Source organism: Lepidochelys kempii, chromosome 4 (assembly GCF_965140285.1).
Source record: "Lepidochelys kempii isolate rLepKem1 chromosome 4, rLepKem1.hap1, whole genome shotgun sequence".
NCBI classification, from domain to species: domain Eukaryota; kingdom Metazoa; phylum Chordata; order Testudines; family Cheloniidae; genus Lepidochelys; species Lepidochelys kempii.
In genome coordinates this window covers 13,904,011-13,930,673 of record NC_136383.1, presented here as the reverse complement: position 1 = coordinate 13,930,673, position 26,663 = coordinate 13,904,011, and the positions used below count along the sequence as shown (strand labels likewise).

Here is a 26,663-nt window from a genome sequence, read left to right as displayed (position 1 = left end):
CATTATGTTCTGAAGGTCTTGGTGATAAGGCAGGTCACCAGGAGGTGACATACTTCGGAGATGTTCCTTTCGAGCACAAGGTGACTGACAGCTATCTCCCTGTCCAGCCATTGGTGTATTGTCTACCTATTTTCACACTGAGCCAGGGGCACATTGTGAGATTGCGAAATCGTCAAGAGAGGAAATCCACAGGAAGAAACAAACAGCAAGGGGTGCCCTGTTTCTGAATAAAAACAAACGATTGGTCTGGTATATTTTGAAGCACAAAGAGAGACATGGAATCCTTCGCCGAGGAGGCAAACCAAAAGCACGCATGTCTCTTGAAAGAGTCAGCCTGGCTGTAACACGTTGCAAGGATGTTTGATAAGCAATACTCTAAAAGACATTAGAGTATCTTGTTCATTACGTCCAGGCTCTGAAATGCGTATTATGATTTTATTTTATATCTAATCATGTTTCCAATATTGCTACTTGCTATTAATTGATTCTCTATGTTTGTTAAATAAAGTGATATTTGGTTTCACGATTAACCTCGTTCAGTGCTGTGGGTTAGTGGCGGGTCGATGGAGGTGGAACTGGTTAGCTGGGGGTATACCGATTTTCTGAAGCAACAAATCTGTGAATATTGCGAGTGTCCACAGGACCAGCAGCTGGACATTGCAGGCTGACGCTCAGAGGCTGGTATGTGTCAATGGGTCGCTAATCTGGACAATGACAGCAAGGCCTAGAGGGCAGTGCTCGGATTGGCTGTAGCGATGGAGTTGGGGAGCTGGCTCATGGCAGGCACAAACTTCCTTGTCCTAAGGGCAGGTGGTAGTGAGGTGCCTCACAACCCTAGGTACCCCTGAGACACAACACACACCCTCTTTAGGCCCCTGAAACACCAGTGCCTCACTGGGGAGCATTCGTAAAAGAATTTCATTTCCTGGCCTCAGTTATGAGGGGCCGGCTTACAAAGGTTTATACCCCTGTAATAAGACAGGGATCAGAATCCAGCCTGTACAGAACTACCAATGTCAGCAGAAGCTGCCTCGCACAAATACCTGACTGGCACTGCGAGCAGCAGTCTCCCTCCACCTTTACTGCCAGGCTGCCCAATGGGCAGGACGGACAAGAGCGTCGATAGCAGATCACTTTGGCGTCCCGGCATTCACATTCCTTGCACAGGTCTTCTTTCCATTTCTCTCCGTTCTGCAAAAGACAATATTGAACGTCTTACGTGAGGGCTCCGTTCTCTTTGCATTGATGCTGAGTTCAGCAGTGGGGCTAAATCCAGATCCTGCGGCATGTGATGAACAGTTGCAGGTCTAGCGGCCAGCTAGAAGTTTGCATAATGAGCAATGATACTAATCAAAGGACAGCCTCTGCTTTGTGACCTATAGCAATCCCCAAATAAAGCAGAGAATCTAATAGAGGGATAACCATTATCAGCCATATTTTAACAACAACAACAACAACAAGAACACAGGAACACACCAATTGCCATACCTGTGCTCCATCTTGTCCAGAAGCCCTGTCCATTCCTGTCTTCTAGAATGGACAGTGATAGATACTTCAAAGTAAAGTACAAGAATCTCTATAATGGACAAATAAGCTGCCCAAGGGGGAAGTGGTTTTTTTTTCTGAATCACCATCAGTTACCTCTGGGCTTATGACATGAAAAATAAGGGTTTGTGTCCCATATAATTTAGAGAGTTAATTTATTAACAATGAATTCTGATTGCCATTGTGCTGTGCTACCTCTATCTTCTCTAAGTCTTGACCAACATAAATACTTGTGTTTCATCTGCAAATTTTGCCACCTCATTAATTAATCCCTTTCCCCCGTTGATTAATAAATCCATTAAACAACTCTGTGCCAAGTACAGAATCTTGGGGGTCCTCCAATGTTAATCTTCTCCCATGGCGAAAACTGACCATTCATTGCAGTTGCTTGTTTTCTATCTTTTAGCTGGTCTCTAGTCTAGGACAGCACTTTGCTTCTCATCTTCTTTACTGAGTTTCTTAAAATCCTCTTGGGTGGGACTTTATCACAGGCTTTTTGAAAGTCTAAATAAGTTTTTGTCTCCTCTTTTTCCTTGAACAACTGTTCTATCAACACACTCAGGGAATTCTGGAAGACTGAAAGGGCACGATTTGCCTTGACAAAAGCCAGTCTTTAGGATGGTGCAGCACACTGCCCTTTCTGCACCCAGCTAGTTTTGCTGGCGAGGGCCAGGGGACAGCAAGAGCCATTGTCCCAACGACTCCCTGTCCCACTTGGGTATGTCTACACAGCTCGCCGACGCAAGCCTCCCAGCCTGGGTCGACAGAGTTGGGCTAGCGGGATAGTTCTCTAAAAATAGCTGCACCTATCTAAAGTCTCGGGACAGGGGTGGGCTTCAGAGCCCGAGCTGAAATTTGAAAGCCTTGTCTACACAGCTGTTTTCAGAGCGCTAGTGAAAGTCTCACGAGCCCAAGTCTGTCAACCCGGGCTGGGAGGCTCTCTGCCATGGGCTGTGTAGACGTATCCTTTGTGCCCCTGGGGCTGCTGACAGGGAGCACTACCTACACTCATTGACTGTAATTGTGCTTGACCCCCATAAGGGAGGGGGTAAAAGCATGGGGGAGGCTCAGCCTGGTTCTTAGATGGCCTTATATCATGGATTTCTCTGTTAAAAAGGATAATGCATGAGCTGAAATATGCAATATACTCACCTTGATGTGTTTTACTCCACTCACATCAGGGAGTGAGATCTACAGACAGAATGAGATATGGTCCTGTTTAGAAAACACCCGAATCCTCTACTTCCTGCATCTCTTAAAAGTATTCTGTTAAGAGCTATTAATTTCTACGTAAGTAGTGGTTAGCGTCATTACTCATTTGTCACAACAATGAAAGGTCTCCTATTGTACTTCATCAAAAGAAATTGCATCGTCAATTTGAGAAGAAAAGCTGATAACAAATATCCCTGAATAACAGACTCCTGTTGCAGTGAAAATAGTAACCAATGGGCAACATTTTCAGAAAGCTGCACTGAGCTTCAGTTGTGCAGCTCCCACTGACTGAAATGAAAGTCAAACATCTTAAACCCCAGGAGATGCACTGAAAACTTAAGGGTATGTATATAAAACATTAAACAGGAATGATTGATTCAATTTGCTTTGCTTTCCTCTGTGTAATAAAAAGAGCCTTAGGAGACTTATGTGGTGCAGAAAATTATAAACTAGCAGATTTTATAAAATGCAAAAACCCTCTGGGTAAGTAATATTAACGGATTATTCTTTTATAAGACTCAGCAAATAATGTTCTTTCCAGACTTTGAGGAGACAGACTTTCACTTCTCCAAACCCTCACAAGCTTAACATGCTGTGTTATGTGTTCCAAATTACCAGGATACTCACATCTTTGGTATGTTCCTTGTACACACAGTAACTACCCCTTGAAGTACATTCAGGACAGCACTTCCCCTCCAAATGAATTAATTCTTCACCCTGCAGAGAGAGAGAGAGAGAGAGAGAGAGAGAGAGAGGTTGCCGCATGAAATTAGCATTTCCAAGCAATACTGCAGAATGCAGAAGCAGAATGGTTATCACACTGGAATGCAATCTTCAATATCCAATTGCATCTTATCTTCCCTACATCCTACTTCATCTGTGTATGTATGTTTTGAAAAGCGTGTTTAAATAACATTGTGGTTGCAAAACGAACCCCTGAAAAGTTCAGGAAATTCACTGATAAAGCAACTGTATCATCCTTAACTCTCGCCGCTGTAAAAGAAGCCCCCAAACCAAACCAAACCATTAAAAATACATAGAAACTGGTTTGTCATTTTTCACTCTGAATTCCTTGGACTTTACTTGAAAACTTTCACAACCTTAAAATACAGCTCTCTCTCTTCATTTTCTATGTTCCATTTTTCTCTTAAAGACTAAAAATTTAAAAAATGTTCATGGTAAATTTTAAAACATACATTATATTGATCTAAATTCTATTCTTGATTACAACTGTAACAGAGATATTGTGATTACACCAGTGTAACTGAGATCATAATTTTTCCATAAGAAATGGAAATAGGGCCTTCCATCTGCTCCAAGTCCGTTGTGCGTGAATGGAAGTGAAACACTTACGGGAGAGAAAGAATGGTCTTATGTTTAAAGAACCTGGATTAGATTTAGGAGAGCTAGGTTCAATTCCTGTCTCTGCCTTTGATTCTCTCGGCCGGATTCTCACTTACATTAAGACCTCTTGACACTGCTAAGGTGATATAAAGGGGCCTAAAAATGGATGTACATATACAAATTAAATCAAAATAGGCTATTTTAATTCCATACATAGACTTGCACCAAAATAATAAAAGGTGAACTAACAACCAATTTAGCTATTTCAGTGCAAGTTAGTTCGTGGACCAGCCCCAGGGTGAGATTTTTAAACGAACACAGCATTGGACTAATTCTGCTGCCTGGGAAGTCAATGGTGAATGCTGACTGCTTTTGTAAATTGCACCCTTTAATCCCTCTCTAAAATTTGGGATAGTATTTACCTACCTCCTAGGGGTGTTGTGCAGATTATTCATTAATATGTAAGAAGTGCTCAGATACTATGGTGGAGTGGGGAATATTAATAGATGGATAGTGCTTTTGGATATAGTCAAACCCTGTTTATAGTGAAGTGGAACAGTTTTCTCATACTGTTTCTATGCACCAGAATTCTAGCTACAGGGTGTGATTCAGTCTCTGCAGGAGTGAGTGGGATTCTTTTCAATGACTTAAATGGGGTTTGTATCAAGCCCTTAATGAACTTCCAGTCATGGGGGAGCTGTTCTATATGTGCAGAACTCTCTTTTCAAATTCTGTTATTGAACTGTTAATATATACATAAATACACACACACACGAAAACCACAGCTAACAAAAACTCCCCATGAATGGAAAAGCTGGCTACATCCCCGGGTTCATTGCAGTCTTCATTGTGCTCAGGATTTTCTGCTCTTGAGTGAAGTGACAGTGAAACACTCCTGGCCACCTACGCTGCAGGGGGAGGTTACACCTCAGCTCCCTAAGTCTGGAGTAGAGTGAAGAGAAAACTGGTGAATTCCCACAATCAAATGAACTGTTGTTGGATTCAAAGGTTTCCATATATCCGCCAGGATTGCTGGATAACCAGCCATTGCTCAATCACTAGTATTGTCACAATATTAAAACAGAGGTAAGGGGCAAGAGGCAAGTATAGAGTTCGACAGTGGCTGAGATTTTCAAAGCCAACAAGGGGATATTGCCCACAACTCCCATTAACTTCAACAGAAGCATGCGGCTACTTCCCATGGCTGGCTCATAAAAGTCAACCGTTCCGACAAGCCAACTGGTATTATTTGATGTAGCTCTATTATTTACGGCAGCTTAGGGTGCATCCCTAAAGAATATCTGTTCATAGAATCACAATGGTATATTTTACAGTGTTCCACTTAGGAAAACATAGCATGCCAGTTTGGCTACATATACACAAGTGCAGCCGCGTTACCAATGGCAGATTATGCCAGAATGGCCAATGTGGGCCCAATGCTTTGAAAGGGCCACCAACTGTAGTAAGTTGAAGCACTATGATTTCAGTCAATCGGGGAGACATTTCACTTTAATCCATCACTGGGCATTTCTACAAGTATCTAGATATTGAAACCATTCTTGCAAAACTCCGTGGTGTATGGTAAGAACCCATGCCACTAGTATGTACTGTGAACTTTCCCACCTCCAACACACACCGACACTTATACAAAGGATGAGGGGGGAAAATGTGCATGGGACATGATTCTCCTTGCCAAAAAAGGCAGCCCTGGCCTGCCAAGACTCAGAAGTGGGAGGCACTATGCGAGATAACTATGTCATTTGCACTCTTGTTTAAGAGGCTTTAGTCATTACATTCAATATTAAGAATGTGGAAAGGGAGTAAGGAGGGGTGTCAGACTGAGGAAAATAAAATGTTTTTACACACACACACCTTTAGATCTTTAAGATTTCACTGGTGTGCAAAAGTAACTAGAACAATCTGCAAGGAAAGGAGAAAAGCTGTGCAATACAATGATCTAAATTTGCTCCTTATCTTCATAACATTAGGACCAATCCTAAGACCTGCTGATAGCATGTTAGTCACGCAACACCTTGGAAGATCTGGCCCATTGTTCCCTTTATGACGGGATTGTTTAGAGAGAGTCTCCAAAATGGGATGATGTGGAAACAGGAACCTCATTCTTAGGCATGGCTCAGTCTCACCTTCAGCCACCCATGAGCTGTACTTTTCAGAAACGTCCCTGAAAGCTGTCTCTACAGCAATTCATGGAAGGGACAGTGGGAACTAGCATGATGGGTTATGTTTCTGACAGCTAAAGTGGTTTTGGTTGACCAAATACACTTCAGCAACCACCCTATCCACACCTACCAGACAGTTTCCAGTAGCCCCCCTTGAAGACTACAACTCACAGCTCACCTGAGGGCCCCTCAGAGTCATCACAGTCATATTCACTCTGCAATTACTGGGTAGGTTTTGTTTGAAAGGGTTTTAAAATTAAGCCCTAGCTCTAGTCCCATCAGCTGCTGCTATGCTAGGTCGAACTACCTAGGTTTACCTAGCTAAACCCCACAGACTCCTTGCTTCAGTTAAGCTCTGATTTACTGAGGCAGGCAAAAAAATCTCAGATTTTGCCAGCAAAGCTGCAAGACTTGGAGAAGAAGAGGAAAAAATGACAACCTACCCGCTTTAAGATTCTTTTATGAGACATTTCATATTGTCCTTGGAATAAATTAATGCATGTCTTGTACTACTGAGCCGGAATTCTATCACAAATGATCCAAGACAGCTGCCTCACCTTTTTGGGAAGTCTTATAGGATGCAAGTCCTCAAACAAAACATCTTTTTTTATTTTCTATCCATTAGGACCAAAATTCTTCTTCAATATGCAAAAAAACACTTTTCCTGTCTTTTCCAACGCCCACACTTCACTGATTTCAATATTACTTATTTTGATGCCTAACTTGGGACACCCAGGTTTGAAGAGGTTTTCCACGGAACCTAATTCAGCCAAGCTTAGCATGCTCTTAATGCCCACTGAATTCAATAAGTGTTAATGGCACTCAGCACCACTCAGGATCTGTCTCCTGCACACAAAACACAAGCAATTTTTTCTCCGTAAGAAAGGGAAAGGATCCAATTTGTCAGTAGAAATTAGATCTGCTACTTTATATATTTGTTTATGAGTCCACATTTTTATTATCTGTCTGTAGAGTGATCATAAACGTTGGATGGTCCAATCTGGGACGGAATACTAAGTATGATGAATCTGTATCGGTGAGCGTCTTCAGTTGTACTATAATACATCCCAAGTTGTACTGAATACAAGTTTTTCTCTCATGGGTACTAGTAAGAGTTCAAGATATGGGAATGTCTGCAATGCACCAAATGGAGCTGCTAAATCATTTTCAATGTTGAGCCATGATGGTATGTAATCATTAGTGTAAGCGTTTCATTTTACAACTGTGTGCACGTGGAAAGCGAAGTAAAAGAGATACAAACCCAGAAGACCTATTCCCAGTTTACCCCTTGATCTTGTCTTGTTTATATAAGAAGCTTGACTTTCCATCCAACTAAATTCAGTAGTAGTTTAGGTAGTTTTATTTAAGCATTTTAAGGTAACAAGGCAGCATTCCCTTTGACAATAAAAGTTTGGATCCAATATTCTTCTTTGTAACGTCAATAAGAATGAATCAAGAGAGGAAAATACAAAGTATTTTTAATATTTAAAGAGATAATGTTACATGAGTTAGCACATAACTTTATTCCTAGATACATGATCTCTGCTTTTGCTGGAATGAAAGTGTGTTTGCACTGTGTCAGAACCCAACTTTCTGATACAGCCATTAAATTAGACTTACTCCAATTCACCTTATATCCATGCATATACTCAGATTTTGGGCTAGACCGTGGGCACAGCCTTGATCCGGGGTATTAAATAAATTTTACCATCCTAGGAGTGTTCTTGCCAAGTATTGTGAGCTAGAGATATGCCTAAGGCCACAATTCCTTCCCTGCATTACTCTGGCCCAGTTGGAATGAAGCAGATATTAGCCCACTGGTTAGCAGTGACACTAATAGTGAAAGAAAGAAGTTTTATCTAGTGGAGGAAAGTTGATCCAAAAACCTTTTCTTTATATACAGCAAATAGATAGGGCCCACCAACCCTACCAAAACCATTTCTGCATCCATTAACAGGGCAATTATAATATGAACTATGATCTGAGCTTGAAGTAAGAGGTAAATATATTTATGGTGTTGTCCATCACAAATCTCCTTCTCATAAACCCTGACTGCTCACTGTCTGAAAATAGGTAGGGGGTCACTAAGTCTAGTGGCTAATACCTTAGCTAAGATCTTGCTTTCTAGTCCTAGCAAAGATCAAGGGCAAAATTCTTCACAGTTTTTGACAGAACTGGCTGCCTCTGGTCTATGGTTTCTGCACCAAATTCAGCACACGCTCTCCTGAAGCCATTTCTTACCAGGTAGATAGTGACAATGCTGCAGACAATCAAAAAGTAAGGTAGCCACCAATTCACCCAGGCACGCTGCTTGCACAACACAAGACAGTTAACCTCCTGCCTGCCTTGCACATACAAATTGACTGTCATTTCCATTCCTTGTTTCCAGTTAAGTGCTTTGGAGGCAAGTGATGGAATCACAGCCAAATTCTTAAGGTATCTCATTAAATCAATCAGTAAAGAAAGAAAATCAGGAACTGACCATTATATTCTTAAAGAAGAAATCTTTTCTTACCAAGGCGCACTCCACTTTGGCACACTCTCCGTTCTGACAAGTGACTTGTCCTCCATCACACGTGCAAAATTCACAGCGAGTACCATTCCATATCTCATTGTGATACCTGATGTTGCCTTCGTAGAAGCAGCTTCCTTTGGAAGAAACGCACTCCTCGCAACATTTCCCAAGACGCTGCACTTTGTTCTGATCCTAGCAAACATCAATACTCAGTAAGTGCTAACCTTTCAAGCCCTCCTGCAGCCCTTTATGAAAGGGGCGAGTGAGATACGCAGCCTGATCGCGAGGCCGTGCACTGCTGCATTACCTTCTCACAGGTACGTGGGGAACAGTCCTGTTTAAGACACTTTGCTTCCCCTCTGTCACATACACAGGTAGTGCAGGAATTTTTCTTCCACTGCTCACCATGCTGTCCAGAAAGAAGACAGATAGATACATATATAAATAAAAAATAAAGCAGTAACCATCACCACATTCTCTCCTGGACTATGTATTTCCCCGTGAGTTCCTTATATGTACATGCATCCAAGTACAGAGATTTTTTTTTAAATCAGTGCATATTGCTTCACGTGCATAGAAACAGTGCATATTGCTTCATGATCAGGATATAAAAAGGGAAGAAGAGAGGAGAGAGTGACTTTCATCAATGATTTGTTTTCCCACAAAAAAAAAAAAGATACATGAACAGTAAATATCTTATCTAATTTATCCCGTCAACCTGGCTGCAGCTTGCCAGCAAATTCCTTTATATTTCTAATCCCTTTCAACTCTTAGCTTCCCAGGAAATAAAAAAAACAGCCATTGTACCAAGTTATTAATGCTGGCAGAAAGTCAGATGTTAGGGAGGGGAAAAATAGAGATGTGCCAGAATTCACGTCAGGTTGGTTTTTGGTGTGGTTCATCAAAGGTTACCTCATACACTTTTCCAGATATGGAACAGGGTTTTGGAACACACTCTGGGCAACATTTTCCAGGAGACACAACCATAGCTTCATCCTAAAGATTAAAAACCAGAAAACTTTATTTAAAAAAAAGAGAGATGAGCAGAGTAACAGTTTGAAAATTAAATATGCAGCCCAGCAGCCTAGACCTGTAACTCCTGCAAAAGATGTTTATATCTATGTGATAACCATCAGCCACCTAAGCCATGAATTAGGGTAAGAATTTTGGGGTCAGCTTTGCATTCTGCTGTAAAAGTAGAAGGGCAAGCACCAAGACACTACATCTTATTCTTGGGGCCTCTTGAGACAGACAATGGTGGAACCATGACTAAAGAGAAGCAGTATGGTCTACAGGATTAGGCTCAAGACTAGAAATTAGGAGAGATCTAGAGTCTAGACCTGGTTCTGCCACTGATTCACTTTGTGGCCTTGGATGAGTCACTTAACCTCTCTGCCTCAGAGGTTGTCTACACACCAACTGGCACCAGTTTAGTTAAATTGGTGTGGTATAACCCTCTTCAGTCTAAGAGTGGCTTACTTTGGTTTCGTTTAAACTTGTTGCTAATTGACCTAAGCGAAAATGAAATAAGCCTGCTGGTTTTAACCAGTAAGACTGTTCACACAGCCTTTTGCAATGGCTTAACTGAATCAGTCTAAGGCCCGGTCTGCACTAGAAAATTAAGTCGGCTTAACTGTATCAGTCAGGGGTATGAAAAATCCACACCCGAGCAGCGTAGTTAAGCCAACCTAACCCACAGCGTATTCAGCGCTAGATCGATGGAAGAATTATTCCATCAACCCAGCTACTGCCTCTAGGGGAGGTGGCTTACCTATGCTGTGGGGAGCACCCCTCCCATTAGCGCAGGGAGCATCTACACAGAAGGGCTACAGCGGTGTAGCTGCAGCATTTTAAAGGCAGACATACCTTAAAAATCACATTTAGTTAAAACCTGCACAATTCTGTGTGTTGATCAACCCTCAGTATCCCACCAGTGAAGTGGGAACAATAATATTTACACCAGTATCTACCTCCTGCCGCATAGGGATCTAGTGAAGATTAATTAGTTAATATACCTAAGGTGCTCCAAACGTGGAAAGTGCTATAGAAATGCAAAATATTATTATGTTAGCTCCTGCTTCAGGAGATAGCATGTAAATCACAAGCGTCCAAAGGGAGAACAAAGATGACTGTCATAGAATCACAGGACTGGAAGGGACCTCGAGAGGTCATCTAGTCCAGTCCCCTGCACTCATGGCAGGATTAAGTATTATCTAGACCATCCCTGACAGGTGTTTGTCTAACCTGCTCTTAAAAATCTCCAGTGACAAGAGATTCCGTAACTTCCCTAGGCCATTTATTCCAGTGCTTCACCACCCTGACAGTTAGGAAGTTTTTCCAAATGTCCAACCTCCAAGGGATGGGCTGGAGAGCCAGAAACCTCCTGGGAAAGTTCATGGTGGTAATTCATAGATTTTGCCAGATGAAGTCTAACAAATGACCCTTTCTCTGACTTGGGTTTTGAGGACTGCCTCTTGTTCCCTGGAGACAAGCAAGCAAAGCGAGCTCTGAAACTGCCAGCCACTCTTTTCATGTTCCACCAGAAGCTGCCTGCTCAGGCCTAGGGAACTTTCACTTGCAGGGCATTTTTCCTCTTCTCTCCTGGCTCTTTGATGGTACGCACTGTACAGAGCATGGAGAGCTAAACAAACCCTTGGATTACACACACTGACCGTACCTTTTCCCCACACATCGTCCCATTGGAATAAAGGAGTAAAGTACCACTTCAGGTGAATGAGAGTGGCGGGATCTAGCCCTAAAAGAGCTTTGAAGAAAACACTGACAAAGATGGCAGAAGCTTCCTAAGTTCCCTCTCTGCAGTGAGGCAGGAGAAAGACTATAGAGAAGGGACAGAGCATGGCTATCTGAAGGATAGCTTTCCCTAGCTTGCCATTCTGCCTGAAGTAGCATATAAGAGAAGCTACCCGTTCTTGTGTGCTGTTGGAAGCCTGGACCGGGCAATACAGGTATAAATACACAAGCACAGAGCACTGAAAAAATTATAGTTATAGTGAGCAGAATGGGATTCTTGCCATGCCTGCTAATGCGCTTTCCATTAGGGCACCTTGTTAGGAAATCTATGGAACATTATCAGTATTAGCTAGGGGGGATTTTTGGTACATTAACTTGGATGCTTCTAGCTGATTAGTCTCAGACACGTCATGGCAACCATGTTCTCATTCCAGTTTCTATTAATTACGTTTTAATGACTAACTGATTAAACATTAGTGCAATCAATCAAGAGTACATTTAAGTACATTTAAGAGGAAAAATTCTAAACATTTAGAAATTTTGCTTTAATTTGCTCTAACGAACACCACTTAATCTCGTAATATTAATTACACAACTCAGCAAGAAGCAATTAGTATTCAGAGAAACAGCTGGGCTTTTTTCAAACAGGAACCAGTGTTAATTACATGAACACCTGGTCCCCTAACACATAGGTGGGCGAGCATTAAAAGAAAAAGCTTTGTAATGGGTGCTTTATTTTCCCAGTTCTAAGGTGGGAACCTTCATCACCACACACCCAGGAAGACAAAATTCTGGATTTGCGACTGGAATGCGCTTGACAGGGAAACAAAAATCAGGAAAACTACAGCATCTCGAGAACAACAGTAAAGCAGAACACTGTGAACTCCCTGGAAGCTGCTTTCTTATTTTACAGATGAATGGGGTTGCACATGAGCAGTTAAACCCAGGGTTGTGAGTTCAATCCTTGAGGGGGCCATTTAGGGATCTGTGGCAAAAATTGAGGATTGGTCCTGCTTTGAGCAGGGGGTTGGACTAGATGACTTCCTGAGGTCCCTTCCAACCCTGATATTCTATGATGCTAAATCCAACCAGATCCCTTGCTCTTTTTTTGGCATTCTTGCCTGTCATCCACCAAATATATAAAGTACTAAGTATGCTTTTGATTTTCTGGATTACCCAGCATACTGGAATTCTTTTAGTTAACGTTCGTACAGTGCTTTGAATGTGAAAATCATTGTGTACGTGCGAGGGAATAATGACTGTCATCTTAAGCAAAGAACTGGGAGCCAGAAGTGCTCAGATTCTTTAATTTGGGCTAAATTACTGACTCGCTGGGTGAAGATGAGCAAGTTATCTTCCTAGCATTGCTGGCTCCCAGGCTTTTGCTGTAATCAGTAGACAACACGGTCACCTTTTAGGAGTAATATTGTAAAGCTGGCTGAAACTTTTAGTTTGAAACATTTTCAACTAAATTTTGGGAAGGTTCTTGTCAACAACAAAAAATCAGCAGGTTTCAACAAAAGCTCAAAAAACTTTTGAAGAAACATTTAAATAAAACTTTGCTTTTTTCAGAATTGTTCACAGAATCAAAAAATATTTCCTGACCAGCTCTACAGAATTCTCTGGATTACAAAACCAAAAGCACAGCTGGTGTTTACACTAGATTAGACTGTAAATAAATGGACATGGCTGGAGGTTTGGGGGACTTATTTTTTTGTGGAGCATACACTTCTCTTTTCTGAATCATGTTTCCTTCAGTAATAACTATTAGCCTGCCAGTAAATATGTTCTTTTGAGAAATGCAGATTTCCCAGGGAAAGGCAAAGCTAATAAATTGCACAGATCATTGACAGGACAGTTCTTACCTGGCTGCACAACACTGGCTGACATTCGGCTGTGAAGCATTGAGCTGCCCCATTCCTGCAGACACATTTGGAGCACTGGCTGAGGTGCCACTCCTCGCCATCCCGAAACATTTGGCCGTCAAAGGAGCAGGACTCTAAGAGACAATTAAGACCATCAGAGGAGTGAAGTTCTGGAACAGCCTTCCAAGGGGAGCAGTGGGGGCAAAAAACCTAACTGGCTTCCAAGATGGAGCTTGATAAGTTTATGGAGGGGATGGTATGATGAGACTGCCTAGAATGGCATGTAGCCGATCTGCAACTGATAGCAGTAAATAACTCCAATGGCCGGTGATGGGGCACTAGATAGGGAGGGCTCTGAATTACTACAGAGAATTCTTTCCCAGGTGTCTGGCTAGGTGGGTCTTGCCCACATGCTCAGGGTCTAACTGACTGCCATATTTAGGTTCAGGAAGAAATTTTCCCCAAAGTCAGATTGGCAGAGAAGTGTTCGCCTTCCTCTGCAGCATGGGGCACGGGTCACTTGCAGGTTGAAACCAGAGTAAATGGTGAATTCTCTGAAACTTGAAGTCTTCGAACCATCATTTGAGGACTTCAGTAAATCAGCCAGAGGCTAGGGGTCTATTACAGGAGTGGGTGGGTGAGGTTCTGTGGCCTGCAATGTGCAGGAGGTCACACTAGATAATCATGATGGTCCTTTTTGGCCTTAACATTTATGAGTCTGTGAGTCATTCTGTGTTTCCATTTTCATGTTTTCTTTAATTCCCTCTCCTCATGCAACTCCTTTCATCTCAGATCCATCCCCTACACTCTAGGAACTTCTGCCCCCTGGAAAGCCCAGAAGTAGCATCAGACCATGACTTTCCTTACTAACTCCATTTGGCTGCACAGCGTTCACCTGTACACATTTTTCCTGGTTTCTCACATCCTACCAGCACAATTTCACATGTGCAATGACTTTATGGACATTCACAATCATACAAAAAAGACTGCAGATGTAGGACTCATCTACTGATTAGCATCTGCAAGGAAGAACTTTAGAAGAGCCATCTCCATGAAGCTGACCCAGAATAATTGCAATATTAAAAAAAACCACTGCACCAATTCATTGTCCTGTATGAAATTATTATTTATTATCTATTTGTTTCTGGTAGCATCCATGATGTACGAGATGCTTTACAAACACAAAAGAAAGCATGATCCTTGCCCCAGTAAACTGCTGGTCTCAGTCTAGTTACCAGTGGACAAATGACCTAATTGATGTTGACAGCCTCAGCAGAGAGGCCAAGGATTATAAGAGTCCAAAGTTACGTCTGAGATTTAAACCAATGAAAGCAGAAGAGATATCTCAGTACTGGAGAAATGCATCAACCATGATACTTCCTCCTGAAATTGTCCCAACGTGCTTTGAGATCTACTTCTGGGTTCTGACATCTGTATGAGAGGTTACAAACTACAGGTGGTACCTATATTCGCAGTGAAGTAAGTTCAGGATAAATTCATAGAGTTTAAGGCCAGAAAGGAACCAGTAGATCATGTAATCTGACCTCCTGAATATCGAAAGCCATTAAATTCACCATGTTACCCCTACATTAAGCCCAATAATGTGTGTCTGACTAAAGCCTATCTTCCAGGAAGGTAAACAGTCTTGACTCTAAGACATCAAGAGATGGAGAATCCCCCACTTCCCCTGGTAGTTTGTTCCACTGGTTAATCATGGTCACTGTTAAAAATTTGTATCTTATTTCTAATTTGAATTTGTCTGGCTTTATATTTCAGCCATTGCTTCTCATTATGTCTTTATTCGCTAAACTACAGAGCCCCTGAGTACCCTTTACTTTCTCCGCATGAAGGTAGTTACAACCTGTATTCAAGTCACTTCTCAATCTTCTTGTTGATAAGATAAACAGATTGAAACCTTTAAGTCTCTCGCTGTAAGGCATTTTCCCCAACCTTTGAATCATTTTTGTGGCTCTTTTCCGCAACCTCCCCAATTTTTCAATATCCTTTTCAAAATGTTGACACCAGAACTGGATGCAGTATTCCAGTAGCGGTTTCTCCAGTGCCGTATACAGAGGTAAAACCACCTCTCTATTCCTACTCACTACTCTCGTTCATGACACTGAGGATCACATTAGCCCTTTAACCATAGTATCACGCTGAGAGCTCATGTTGAGTTGTTTGTCCACTATGACCCCTAAATCCTCTCTCAGAGTCACTGCTTTCTAGAATATAGTCTATTCAATACACATGGCCTGCATTCTTTGTTTCTAGATGTTGTAACCTAGCATTCAGATGTATTAAAACTCATTTTGTCTGAAAGGACCCAGTTTACCAAGTGATCCAGAGCACCCCTGTTTGAATGCCCTGTCCTCACCATTACTTATCACTCCACCAATCTTTTAGGATCTGCACATTTTATGAGCAGTGATTCTAAATTTACATCCATATCACTGATAAAAATGTTCAATCCTGGAAAAACCTCACAAGAAACACCCCATTTGATGAGGATTCCCATTAATAACCAGTTTTTGACATCTGTCACTTAGCCAGTTCTTAATCTATCCAAGCTGTTCTGTAGTGCTAATGTACAGAACTAATTTTTTACAGAGATATGCAGCCAGAGCCATCCCTTGTGTAGGGCAAATTGGGGTGACCGCTCTGGGCCCCACACTTCGCGGGGCTCCACAGGCCAGTGCAATTGGCTAACGCAGTCGGTCCCAGAAGAGACGAATCCATCACTTCTGCCCTAGGCCCCCCCACTCTGGGGGGCCCCGTGGGCAATGCGATTGGCCAGTACGGTCTGTCCCGGAAGAGATGAATCCGTCACTTCCACCTCGGGCCCTGCACCCTCTAAGGACGGCCCTGCATGCAGCACTAAGTCAATATGCCTTACAAAACTCGAAGGTAACTGCATAACATACTTAATGAACCAAACTTGTAATCTCATGAAAAACTGAATCATAGAATCATAGAATATCAGGGTTGGAAGGGACCTCAGGAGGTCATCTAGTCCAACCCCCTGCTCAAAAGCAGGACCCATCCCCAATTATATCATCCCAGCCAGGGCTTTGTCAAGCCTAACCTTAAAAACTTCTAAGGAAGGAGATTCTACCACTTCCCTAGGCAACGCATTCCAGTGTTTCACCACCCTCCTAGTGAAAAAGTTTTTCCTAATATCCAACCTAAACCTCCCCCACTGCAACTTGAAACCATTACTCCTTGTCCTGTCCTCTTCCACCACTGAGAATAGTCTAGAACCATCCTCTCTGGAACCACCTCTCAGGTAGTTGAAAGCAGCTATCAAATCCCCCCTCATTCTTCTCTTCTGCAGACTAAACAATCCCAGTTCCCTCAGCCTCTCCTCATAAGTCATGTGTTCCAGACCCCTAATCATTTTTGTTGCCCTTCGCTGGACTCTTTCCAATTTATCCACATCCTTCTTGTAGTGTGGGGCCCAAAACTGGACACAGTACTCCAGATGAGGCCTCACCAATGTCGAATAGAGGGGGACGATCACATCCCTCGATCTGCTCGCTATGCCCCTACTTATACATCCCAAAATGCCATTGGCCTTCTTGGCAACAAGGGCACACTGCTGACTCATATCCAGCTTCTCGTCCACTGTCACCCCTAGGTCCTTTTCCGCAGAACTGCTGCCTAGCCATTCAGTCCCTAGTCTGTAGCTGTGCATTGGGTTCTTCCGTCCTAAGTGCAGGACCCTGCACTTATCCTTATTGAACCTCATCAGATTTCTTTTGGCCCAATCCTCCAATTTGTCTAGGTCCCTCTGTATCCTATCCCTGCCCTCCAGCGTATCTACCACTCCTCCCAGTTTAGTATCATCCGCAAATTTGCTGAGAGTGCAATCCACACCATCCTCCAGATCATTTATGAAGTCAGGTTTGTTTGACAAGACAAGTTTGAATAGTGTGGACACTGCCACGAAGATGTGCTGTACAGCCTAGGGCCACCGATATTTTACTCACGCCATTTCTACCTTTTTTCTAGTCCAACAGTTGAGTCTATTCAGCCTGCATGTCACAGCTGATATCATGCGGCTAAGATATTGCAAACAATCTGACTCATGCTAGTTTCAGCCCTGGTGTAAGCAGTTGCAAGTCTACTGAATTCAAGGAGAGTCAGGGTTCCCCTTTCTTAAGGAGGGGTGAATTTCGTCTGTAGGCCCTAAATGATGGATAAAGTACACAGCTTCAAAAGTAAGTATAAAATCTGAAGCATCTGTGGATTTAAGTGAAGATTTTTGAATTATTTTTGTGCATGTGGTTGAAATAAGACTGTGTGTGTCTCAAAACGCAAAAGGCCTGATTTATCGGCGGGGGAAAAAAATCAATAATTTCACCAGCCTTTAAGAGATTTTGCCTTTAGGTTAAGGCTGAGATTTCAAAGGGACCTATGGGAGTTGAATGCCCAACTCCCATTTAATTTTAATGGGCTCTGCACCTCCAAATCCCTTAGGCAGCTTTGGAAATGTCAGCCTTTATCTACAAGAGCCAAAATGAGCAGCGTGAAAAGAGAATTCGGAGAAGTTCTATACCCCAGTGTGTGTCTGGGCAGGGTACTGCACAGGAGACGTGAAGCAAACGGATTCAAAGCAAAGGGGAAAAATACTCTTCATTGGTTTGAGAACTGAAGAGATGGTCTCACCTAATCACTAAGACAACATGCAGAGCAGCAACGTCAACCCCACTCCTTGGGGCCACTTCACTAAGGCCAAATTCACTGTGTGGGGCACCCCTTTCAAAACACTCACCACCAGTGCCCACGCATTTGGGACAGCACTCTCCTTGAGCGACGTACTCCAGCTCCCCCCTGCCGCAAGAAAGGGGTGGGCAGGACTTGCGGGGGCAGCTAGCCTTCCCATTGGCACAGGAGCACGCCGTGCATGCAGAGCTTGCCCACTCCGTTCCATGCTGCAATGGAAAAACAAAACGGGAAATGTGTAAGCTACTTTAATAGCCAACGAGACTGGAAATAATCTTTGCTCCAATGAGTTACCCCGCGCCAGTGCCTAACTTTCCTCTTCTGCCAACATGCCCAGGCTCTGTAACTCACGGCCGAGGCTGCAGTGCAGACACTGGTCCCTGCAACAGGGGGACAAAGTAGTCCTAACACGGCCATAGTAGTCCCGTTGGGATCAGTTCAATAGAGAGGGTCCCCCTGGTGGCATCGACATAGCATAACCTAGGCCAAAGGACATACATCTAATGGATACATTCTCCCAACCCATGACTCCCTGTGTGATGGGCTGAGCTGCCATGTCTAAACCAGACACAACCCTGCAGCTGTTCTGTCTTTACCTGGCTTCCATTAAAATGTCCAGTAGGATCTACACACATCTAAGGACAATATCTGTCCTCAGAAGTTTAAACTACAAACTACAGTGTATCTCACAACAAGCCAAACCCTGCTTCCCTTAAAACCCACCAACTATGCTGGATCTGCTCTCCTGAGCAGGGTTTGGCCCAGTAAGGAACCCACTGCTTTTTGCAGTACACTCCAATATACAGAATCTTCTTTCCTTAGGATCATTACTGAGCAGAAAGCCGTCTTGGAAGACTCTACTAGGTCCAACAGCACATGCATCACCACTCACAGAAGGCAAGGATATAAGCTGTGATATTGTTTGAAACGAGAAATGCAAAATTTTAATTTAGGTGAAACACGCAACATGGAAGTTGGGCATGGACAAAACCTGCTGTCAGCTGCAGTGTAAGCTTTTCTTTCCTGGGGTGATTACTGGGGACAGTTCTGCTGGCTAGATATTTCTAAAACAATGATGAAGACAGAAAGCATTTGCCTGGCTCATTGACAGAAAGATAATCATCTTCCCTTATGTAATCTGCTCCAGCCATTAGGCTGTACGCTTCGAATATGAACGTTGCCTAAATATGCAGCCGGCTCTATAGTAAGGATGAGACACATGAGATTGCCGGCATGAGGCTGATCTTTATTTCCTGCCTATGCGAGGCAAGTCAAGCATACTAGAGGTTACATCACAGTCACATGACAGCAATCAGCAGGCACCAACTCCAGCAGCTATGGTTACATCTCTCCCATTAAATAAACAGAACAAATGAAAATAAAACATAATAGGAGCCAAAAACAACTGCAAATTACTGCAGCCAACTAGTAAAACACTTCAGTCAGACAGAGGGGAGGGTCGACAGCTTATCTATGGTACTTATATGACTCTCGTTACCATGGCATCTGAACACTTCACAATGTATTTATCCTCACAACATCCTGTGCAGTCAGGCTGTGCTATTATCCCCATTGTACAGATCGGAAACTGAGGCACAGAGAGGCTAAGTGACTTGCCCAAGGTCACCAGGAAATCTGTAGCTGAGCCAGGAATTGAACCCAGATCTCCCAAATGCCAGGCTAGTGCCCTAACCACTAAACCATCCATCTTCTCAATTCCCCTTTCAGAGCAATTCTGCCTGTTATTGGACATCTGTCAATAAGTACCATCTCTGAACCTCAGTGGGGTTTTTTAATCACATGGACACTTATTCCTTCTGCTGTGGCCTGTTTGACTATCGAGGTGGATTGGCCCTCCTGGAGCCTGTGTTTGCATAGGCACGGGTTACAGAAGTGTATACGCTGTCACATGTCAGAGGTCAGTATCTAACAATGCAAGTTTCTGATGGTAATTATAGCCTCCACTTTGAAGAAGGCAAGTGTGCCCAGGTCAACACTCAGTTCTTTTCCCAACAATACTATCTTGTCTCATTTAACTGCAGAGCACAGCTGAATGAATGAATGAATGCACCAGACTCTCCACCCTTCTCAGCCAAACAGGCCAGGCTATTGTGAATTGGCCCTTTCCCTTTGCATGAACTGTAGCAAACAAAACTCCCCATATGGCCATTATCTGATGGCGGAAGAAATTATAATGGGGCAGGGGAGCGGGGGACGACAACGATTAATGGTGCCTTTTGCTGCCTTCCACAGAGTGCTGGATTGAAGAGGCAGCCGTGAGAGGACATTCCAGCATTCTTTAGTGAATACATGAAGGCTTGGTTATCTGCCCGAAAGTTCACTTGAAGAGATACCTTTCGTGTATGAAAGAGCCAAAACTTTCACTGACCCGGTTCCCGCGTGTCATAAAAGCATGTGCACTGTGGAGTCTGAAGCCGCCCCCATATTAGCCAAGTAGATGAATTAAACATTTTGCTGATATTAGCAAGGACCACGCTCAAAGACCTGGGCTTAACTTGACTTAACTAGAGAGCGACGTGCCTGCCAGACGACATCTTACCTAGACAAGATCTACGAAGAGTGGTTTACTTGGGGAAAATAATTAACAAGTTGGATTTCAGTGAGGGGTGTGCAGAACCAGCGTACAATGTAGAAATTCTGAGGATTTGCTGCTACCTAAAAGGGCTTCTCTGTTACCAATAGGCCAAATCCTGTAGTCTTTACCACGCTCCTTACATACTCAATGCTTATGTAGGAAAATCCCATTGGGGGTTTTGCTCGAGTAAAAACTGGTAAGGTGGGTAAGGGCTTCAAGCGGTAGGCCTCTTGTCACTAGAGAGGTGATTCTTTTATCACATTTATAGTGGCCTGGATATTCACTTTCAGAAAAAGACCACTGATCAATATTCTCTCTCACTCCTGAAATGCACTACAAAAAGTGGGGGTAATTGTTACACGTCCCTGCAGCTGCAGCTAGAGAACCCAATGCACTGGGTTCTTCATAAACATACTTGTCAGCCATGTTTCTAAGCCACACCTCCATCATGGTTTTGTACAATATCTACTCTGCAGTGGCCTCAATCCTCAACTATTCCCAGTGGGAGGAGCTGGGACTGAAGGAGCCATTTACTTCACTCTGATCCTGGGGGTGGCCCCTGGAGAAGTTTAGAGTAGCCCCAGAAATGAGGATTGCTCCAAACACCCCCCAATACACCAAGGGCTGCAGGGGTTAGAGGTGCAGGACCCGTACACATCCGCTGGGGACTCTCAGCTGCGAAAAAGTTGTCTGCTTTCCAGTCCCTCTAGGGGTAAAGAAACCAGAGTGAAGGTCAGGACTGACCACAGTGTGACCTTGGCGGGGAGGTTCTTTGCTTAACAACTTCGTCAAGGCCAGGAGATAGCTTTTGAAGTACCTAACCAGCCACTGATTTTGCACAGGCAAAAGCTGCCGCCCCTGAATTTAGGTGGACAACCGGAGAGCTAAGGAAGGGAAAATAATGTTAATGCCAATGGATACTTAAGAGCACTTACCGCATGGGTTTGGCCTTCATGCTGGCAAAATCCTTCCGTTCCTGAGGCACACTCAGGGCAGCACATATTGGGGGCTATCCAGAGCACTTCCCCCTGAACAAATAAAAGAAAGCCCTATAAGCAGTACAGGTGGAAGGGGTGACTCGGGGCATGGGGGGGTTTCTTGTTGCACATGGCGCTCTCAGTTTAAAAAGGAATGCTACTAATCAAGGACTTTCCTGTGTAGAGCTGTTGCATTGCTTTGGGATGCTGAATTCATTCTTATCCCCAAGGTGTGTATAGGAAAACACACACACACACACACACACACACACAGCATAAACAATCCTTTGGGAATAAGACTCATTTTTCATTAACTCCCTGACACCAGCCATTTCAGTGACAGATAGGAAAATCATTAGGAAAAACTGACTCTCAACAAGGCAAAAAAATAAATAAATAAAATTAAAAAAAGATTAACCCATAAGTGATCGCAGGGAAACTTGTTTTCTTGTTTTAAAATTTAATTCATTGCTTTTTAAAAATATCATAAGTGGAAACATTTTCTTCCTTTCTCGTTAGAGCTAGTTGGGAAAAAGGAAAAGGAAATTAACTGATTATCAGTTTTGTTTTGTTTTGAAATTCCCAATTTTTATTCAAGTTCCAAAATGTGACATTTTCAAAATTTGAAAAATATCGACCATCTGTATTATATTGCCCCCTCAGTGTTCCCAGAAGAACAGTGCATAGTTTGGCTGCCACACTCTGTGCAGCAGCAGGGTAACAGATGAAACCAACAGGCATGTGTGTTCACGCTTCCATGTCACACTGAGGGCAGGAGACATTAGTAAAAAAGTTGGCAAAAGCTCTGGAGGTGCTTTGCTTCCATTCCTGGAGCATCTCCAAGGGTTGTGCATAGCAGCTTTTGCATTCTCATTCCAGCCTTCTCAAATGTATTTTAAATATCCCAGACCCTGGCAGTATGCCGCACAGATGCCACAAAGGAATGTGATATGAGACCTTATCCTGGCAAGGATTTCACAGATGTCAACCGTCATCTGAGGATGCTTGGTACCTTCTGGGCAGTACTCAGCGTCCCTCTTGATTAGGCCCGCAGTGACCAAACAGAGACAGACAGTTTTACTTGTTTCAGAGTAACAGCCGTGTTAGTCTGTATTCGCAAAAAGAAAAGGAGTACTTGTGGCACCTTAGAGACTAACCAATTTATTTGAGCATGAGCTTTCGTGAGCTACAAACCCCATCACCATCTCTCTCTCTCTCTCACACACACACACACTCAATGAAGTAGCCGAGAACATGAAAAGGCAGCAAAGAGGGGCCATAATTTAGGGTTTTGCCCAAAGGTCACCTTCTTGAAAATAAAACTCTAAAAATGCTGTAAAAACTCCACGGCCCACCTGTGCTGCCACAACTAGTTTTCTGCATCGAAAAGCCAGGGCTGGCATTACAGGATAGCAAGCAGGACAACTGCCTGAGGCTCCCTGCCACAGGGGCCCCCCACCAAGCTACATGGCTCAGGCTTCAGCTTTAGCTTCAGCCCCGGGTGGCAGGGCTCAGGGCCCCAGATTTCAGCCCCATGTGCTGGGACTTCAGCTTTGTGCCGGGGCCCCAGCGAGTCTAATGCTGGCCTTGCTTGGCAGCCCTCCTGAAACTTGCTTGTGGCCCCCCAGGGGGCCCCGGACTCCTGGTTGAGAACCAGTGCTCTATGCCATACTGTTGGAAGTAAGATCAGCAGAGGCACTCAAGCTGGAGCTCCCTCCAATAGAGACCAGTACCAGCTGCTTCCAAGAAGGTTGGAGAAATCCTGCAGCATATAGTTAAAGAATAAATCAATGATAGGAATAGTTCCTTCCTTACCCCCTCAATTAGTGGCTGGTTTATGCCCTGAAGCACGAGGCATGACCCCTTCCTAAAAAGTTCTCTTAAATTAACGTAAAACACAGAATTTTCTCATTATCCATATAACTGTCTATTCCTTTTTGGAACCCTATTCCACTCTTGGCCTTGATGATATCATGTGACAATGAGTTCCACCGGTTAATTATGCATTGCATGAAAAATTATTTCCTTTAGTCAGTTTTAAATTTGCTGCCTTTCAATTTGCCCTTGTTCTTTTGTTATGAGAAAGGAGTAACAGAAGTGTCCATGCCATTCATTATTTTGTATGTCTCTTATGTTTCCTTTTATTCACCTCCTCTCTAACATAAACAGAACCAATATTTTCAATCTCCCTCTAACAAACAAACAGCATTAATGATGGAGCAAAAATTAGACACCACCTGTTCTTTCACTGTGAATAACCTATGGCTGCTACCAGGAACACTAGCAAGACCTTTTTAAAACTACACGATTTTTATATTGGCAGGGTCTCTTCAAAATACAGACTTTTGTTGATATTCATATGTTCCTGCCCTCAATCTGGGCCCTACAAACACAAACCCTGCACCCAATTAGCTACAATCATTAATGAAGGCTCACAAGAAACAGAGAAACAAAAAAGACAATGAAAGCCCAGCAACAACAGCAATAATTACCAAGGCACACCAAACGAAAAGATGGACCAAAAGCACAATTCTAGCTCTCTTACTGTTTGTTAGAGTGGAAAGTGTCCATCTGTTTGTTCTACAGAGACCCAGCCCCCTGGGCTCAGTCTAAAGGTGATTATCAGCCATGCTTAAGCTGTGGTCGAACACGGCAGCACACTGGCATCTTTTGAGATCAGAATACTCTTGGCAGATCACTTGCCATATGTAGCATGCAAATGGTGCCATTGCCAAGTTTCCATGTGAGAAGGGAACAAACTGGATGGACTTCAAAACACTGCCTTTTCTGTTCACAGGGGGCCAAATCCCCTTCTCATCTATGCCTGTGCAATTCTGTGCAGTCATTTACATCAGCGTAGAGTGGGTGGAAAATGTTACCATTTTGCACCCACTTTTCACTTCCTACCGTTCCCACTGATGAAAATGGAACCGTGACAGGGCTGCTGCTATGCTAGAGAGGAGCCATTAATAATCGGGTGGTCTATGCAAGTTTAACCATGACACCCACGAAAGAAAAGAGATGCTTTGCTTACATTGTGGCTACAGAACTAAGCCCCTTCTGATTGTCCATTCCACTCCTGCATGAATCATAGACGGTGTATATTCCAGTATAACACTTTCCCAAACCTGTAGTTACCCAGAAGGCTTAGGTTGAACATAGAGAGAAAAACCCAATGATTCAAATACTTCCCATCCCTTGCATAGCAAGCCAACAGGCATATTTACCTTCTGAAAGTCACACCGAGGGTTTCTGCAAATGGCAGGTTCACAGATGACAATGTCACTATGGCATCTGCACTCCTGGCAAGAATCTGGCTTCCAAATTGTGTTGTTCTGCAAACAAACATAAGCTCTGAATTAAACTCGCATCAAGTGTAAAACGTGTGGAGTTATCTCATGGCTAACAGTTCAAATCAATTAAATAGGCACAGAATAGAAAGGCAAACTCTACAATGGACTCCGTCTACTCGATGCTGATTAGTAACCCCAGGTACTAATAAGTCCAGGGCTATTCGTTTCATAATTTAAAAATTAATGAAAAGACAAGGCCATGCACAGAAAAACAATCAATCAATTCCAACTGCAAGATAATTGATTGTACGTGACCTGCAATAGCCACAAGCTGATTTGAAATTGCCTGTTTTCTGTAAACAAATCTAGGCTGAGAGTTTCAAAGCTGCCTCGGGGCATCCAAATCCGCTAGGTGGCTTTGAAAACAAACAGCTTTGGCTATCGCTGATCATCCCAAAACATATATTTGCTGCTGCTAGATATTGACACGAGCAGCAGTTTGATGTTGACAGCGGCACCATTAGCCACACCACTTGCACCTCCGTAGCTCATCAGGAGTCAAGCCAATAGTGTTGATACAGCACACCATTAAGGGACTACTTTCAGAGGTGCTGAGCGCCTGTAATTCTCACCAACTTCAAGTGCAGCTGGAGGTGCTCAGTATCTCTGAAAACTAGGCCCTAAATCCATGCACAGAGTGAGAGGTGAAAATCATTCCTTCTTGAATTCACACCTATGGAAGGGATAATGGCGGGGGGGTCCAAAAAATTCAGCTCATGCCCCTCAAGAGGGAGGGCTTAGGGGTCTATGGAGGAGGTGCACAGTAGGTTCTAAAGTTATGGGCATAATTTTGCAGACTTAGGGCCAGACTCCAATCATTACGTTTTGATGAAGGCAATTTTTCTATTATCAATTTTGCCCGTGCATAAAAAATCCAGTCTTGTATACGAACTCTGTATTGTCATGAGAAAACTGACTGCTGTGGGTTCATCACCTCACTACCCGCTGTCTGTGTGCAAAAGCGGTGTCCATTCCTACAGAGGTTTTGCATATGCAGAAACGTGGCAAGGAAATGTTTATGTGCAAATACACAGGCACACAGCACTGTACTTACTATGTCAGAGATCACTTCTATAACCCTAAGGGAAAATTTCCTACTAAGGTTCATTTACATTATTCGGGCAGCAAAGAGAGGGCGTAAAGTGAACGTAAATATAATCCACTCTCTAAGGCTCTCTTGCATTGTCAGAATGGTGGAAAGTGGACTTAGTGCAAATGAGAATCAGGCTATAACTGTTTTGGGGTGGAAAGAAAGAAACCAGAAAAGGAGTCTGTAATCCACTTTTCTGAAGTAAATTTAGAAATTAGAGATCAAAGGCCAAATTTTGCCCATTTTGCTTAACGTAATCTCACTGGCTTCAGTGAGACAACTCACATGAGTAAAGCAGGCAGGATTTCACCTCCAAGTTTCTTATTGTGAGGCTTATGGACAAATTAATGGTTCCTACCTCCTTTGTTTCAGAATTCATGTTTCTTGTCCAAATTGAATTCCTCTGCAGTTGACAGTTTAGCTAGAGCAACCACTTTCCTTCTCTGTTAGCGTTTTTTTTTGTTTTGTTTTAAATAACTGACAGCTTTATAGACACATGAAAAGTACTGGGTG

The 26,663-nt window shown here is 43.1% G+C and overlaps 1 protein-coding gene across 4 annotated transcripts in view; it reads right to left on the bottom strand.

Annotated features, from left to right (window-relative positions):
- FRAS1 (Fraser extracellular matrix complex subunit 1) overlaps positions 1–26,663 on the bottom strand; it is a 299,449-nt gene that overhangs the window by 159,069 nt on the left and 113,717 nt on the right. For 3 of the 4 annotated variants that reach the window (XM_073340462.2, XM_073340465.2, XM_073340467.2), the window contains exons 3-12: positions 24,935–25,042; positions 21,666–21,758; positions 18,184–18,343; positions 13,413–13,546; positions 9,709–9,792; positions 9,104–9,205; positions 8,797–8,988; positions 3,385–3,474; positions 2,698–2,736; positions 1,044–1,191 (exon numbers count right to left, since the gene is read on the bottom strand). In XM_073340462.2, the coding sequence (XP_073196563.2) occupies positions 1,044–1,191; positions 2,698–2,736; positions 3,385–3,474; positions 8,797–8,988; positions 9,104–9,205; positions 9,709–9,792; positions 13,413–13,546; positions 18,184–18,343; positions 21,666–21,758; positions 24,935–25,042 (1,150 nt within the window). The remainder of the gene's footprint in view (positions 1–1,043; positions 1,192–2,697; positions 2,737–3,384; positions 3,475–8,796; positions 8,989–9,103; positions 9,206–9,708; positions 9,793–13,412; positions 13,547–18,183; positions 18,344–21,665; positions 21,759–24,934; positions 25,043–26,663) is intronic. The other variant, XM_073340463.2, reaches the window with a different exon arrangement.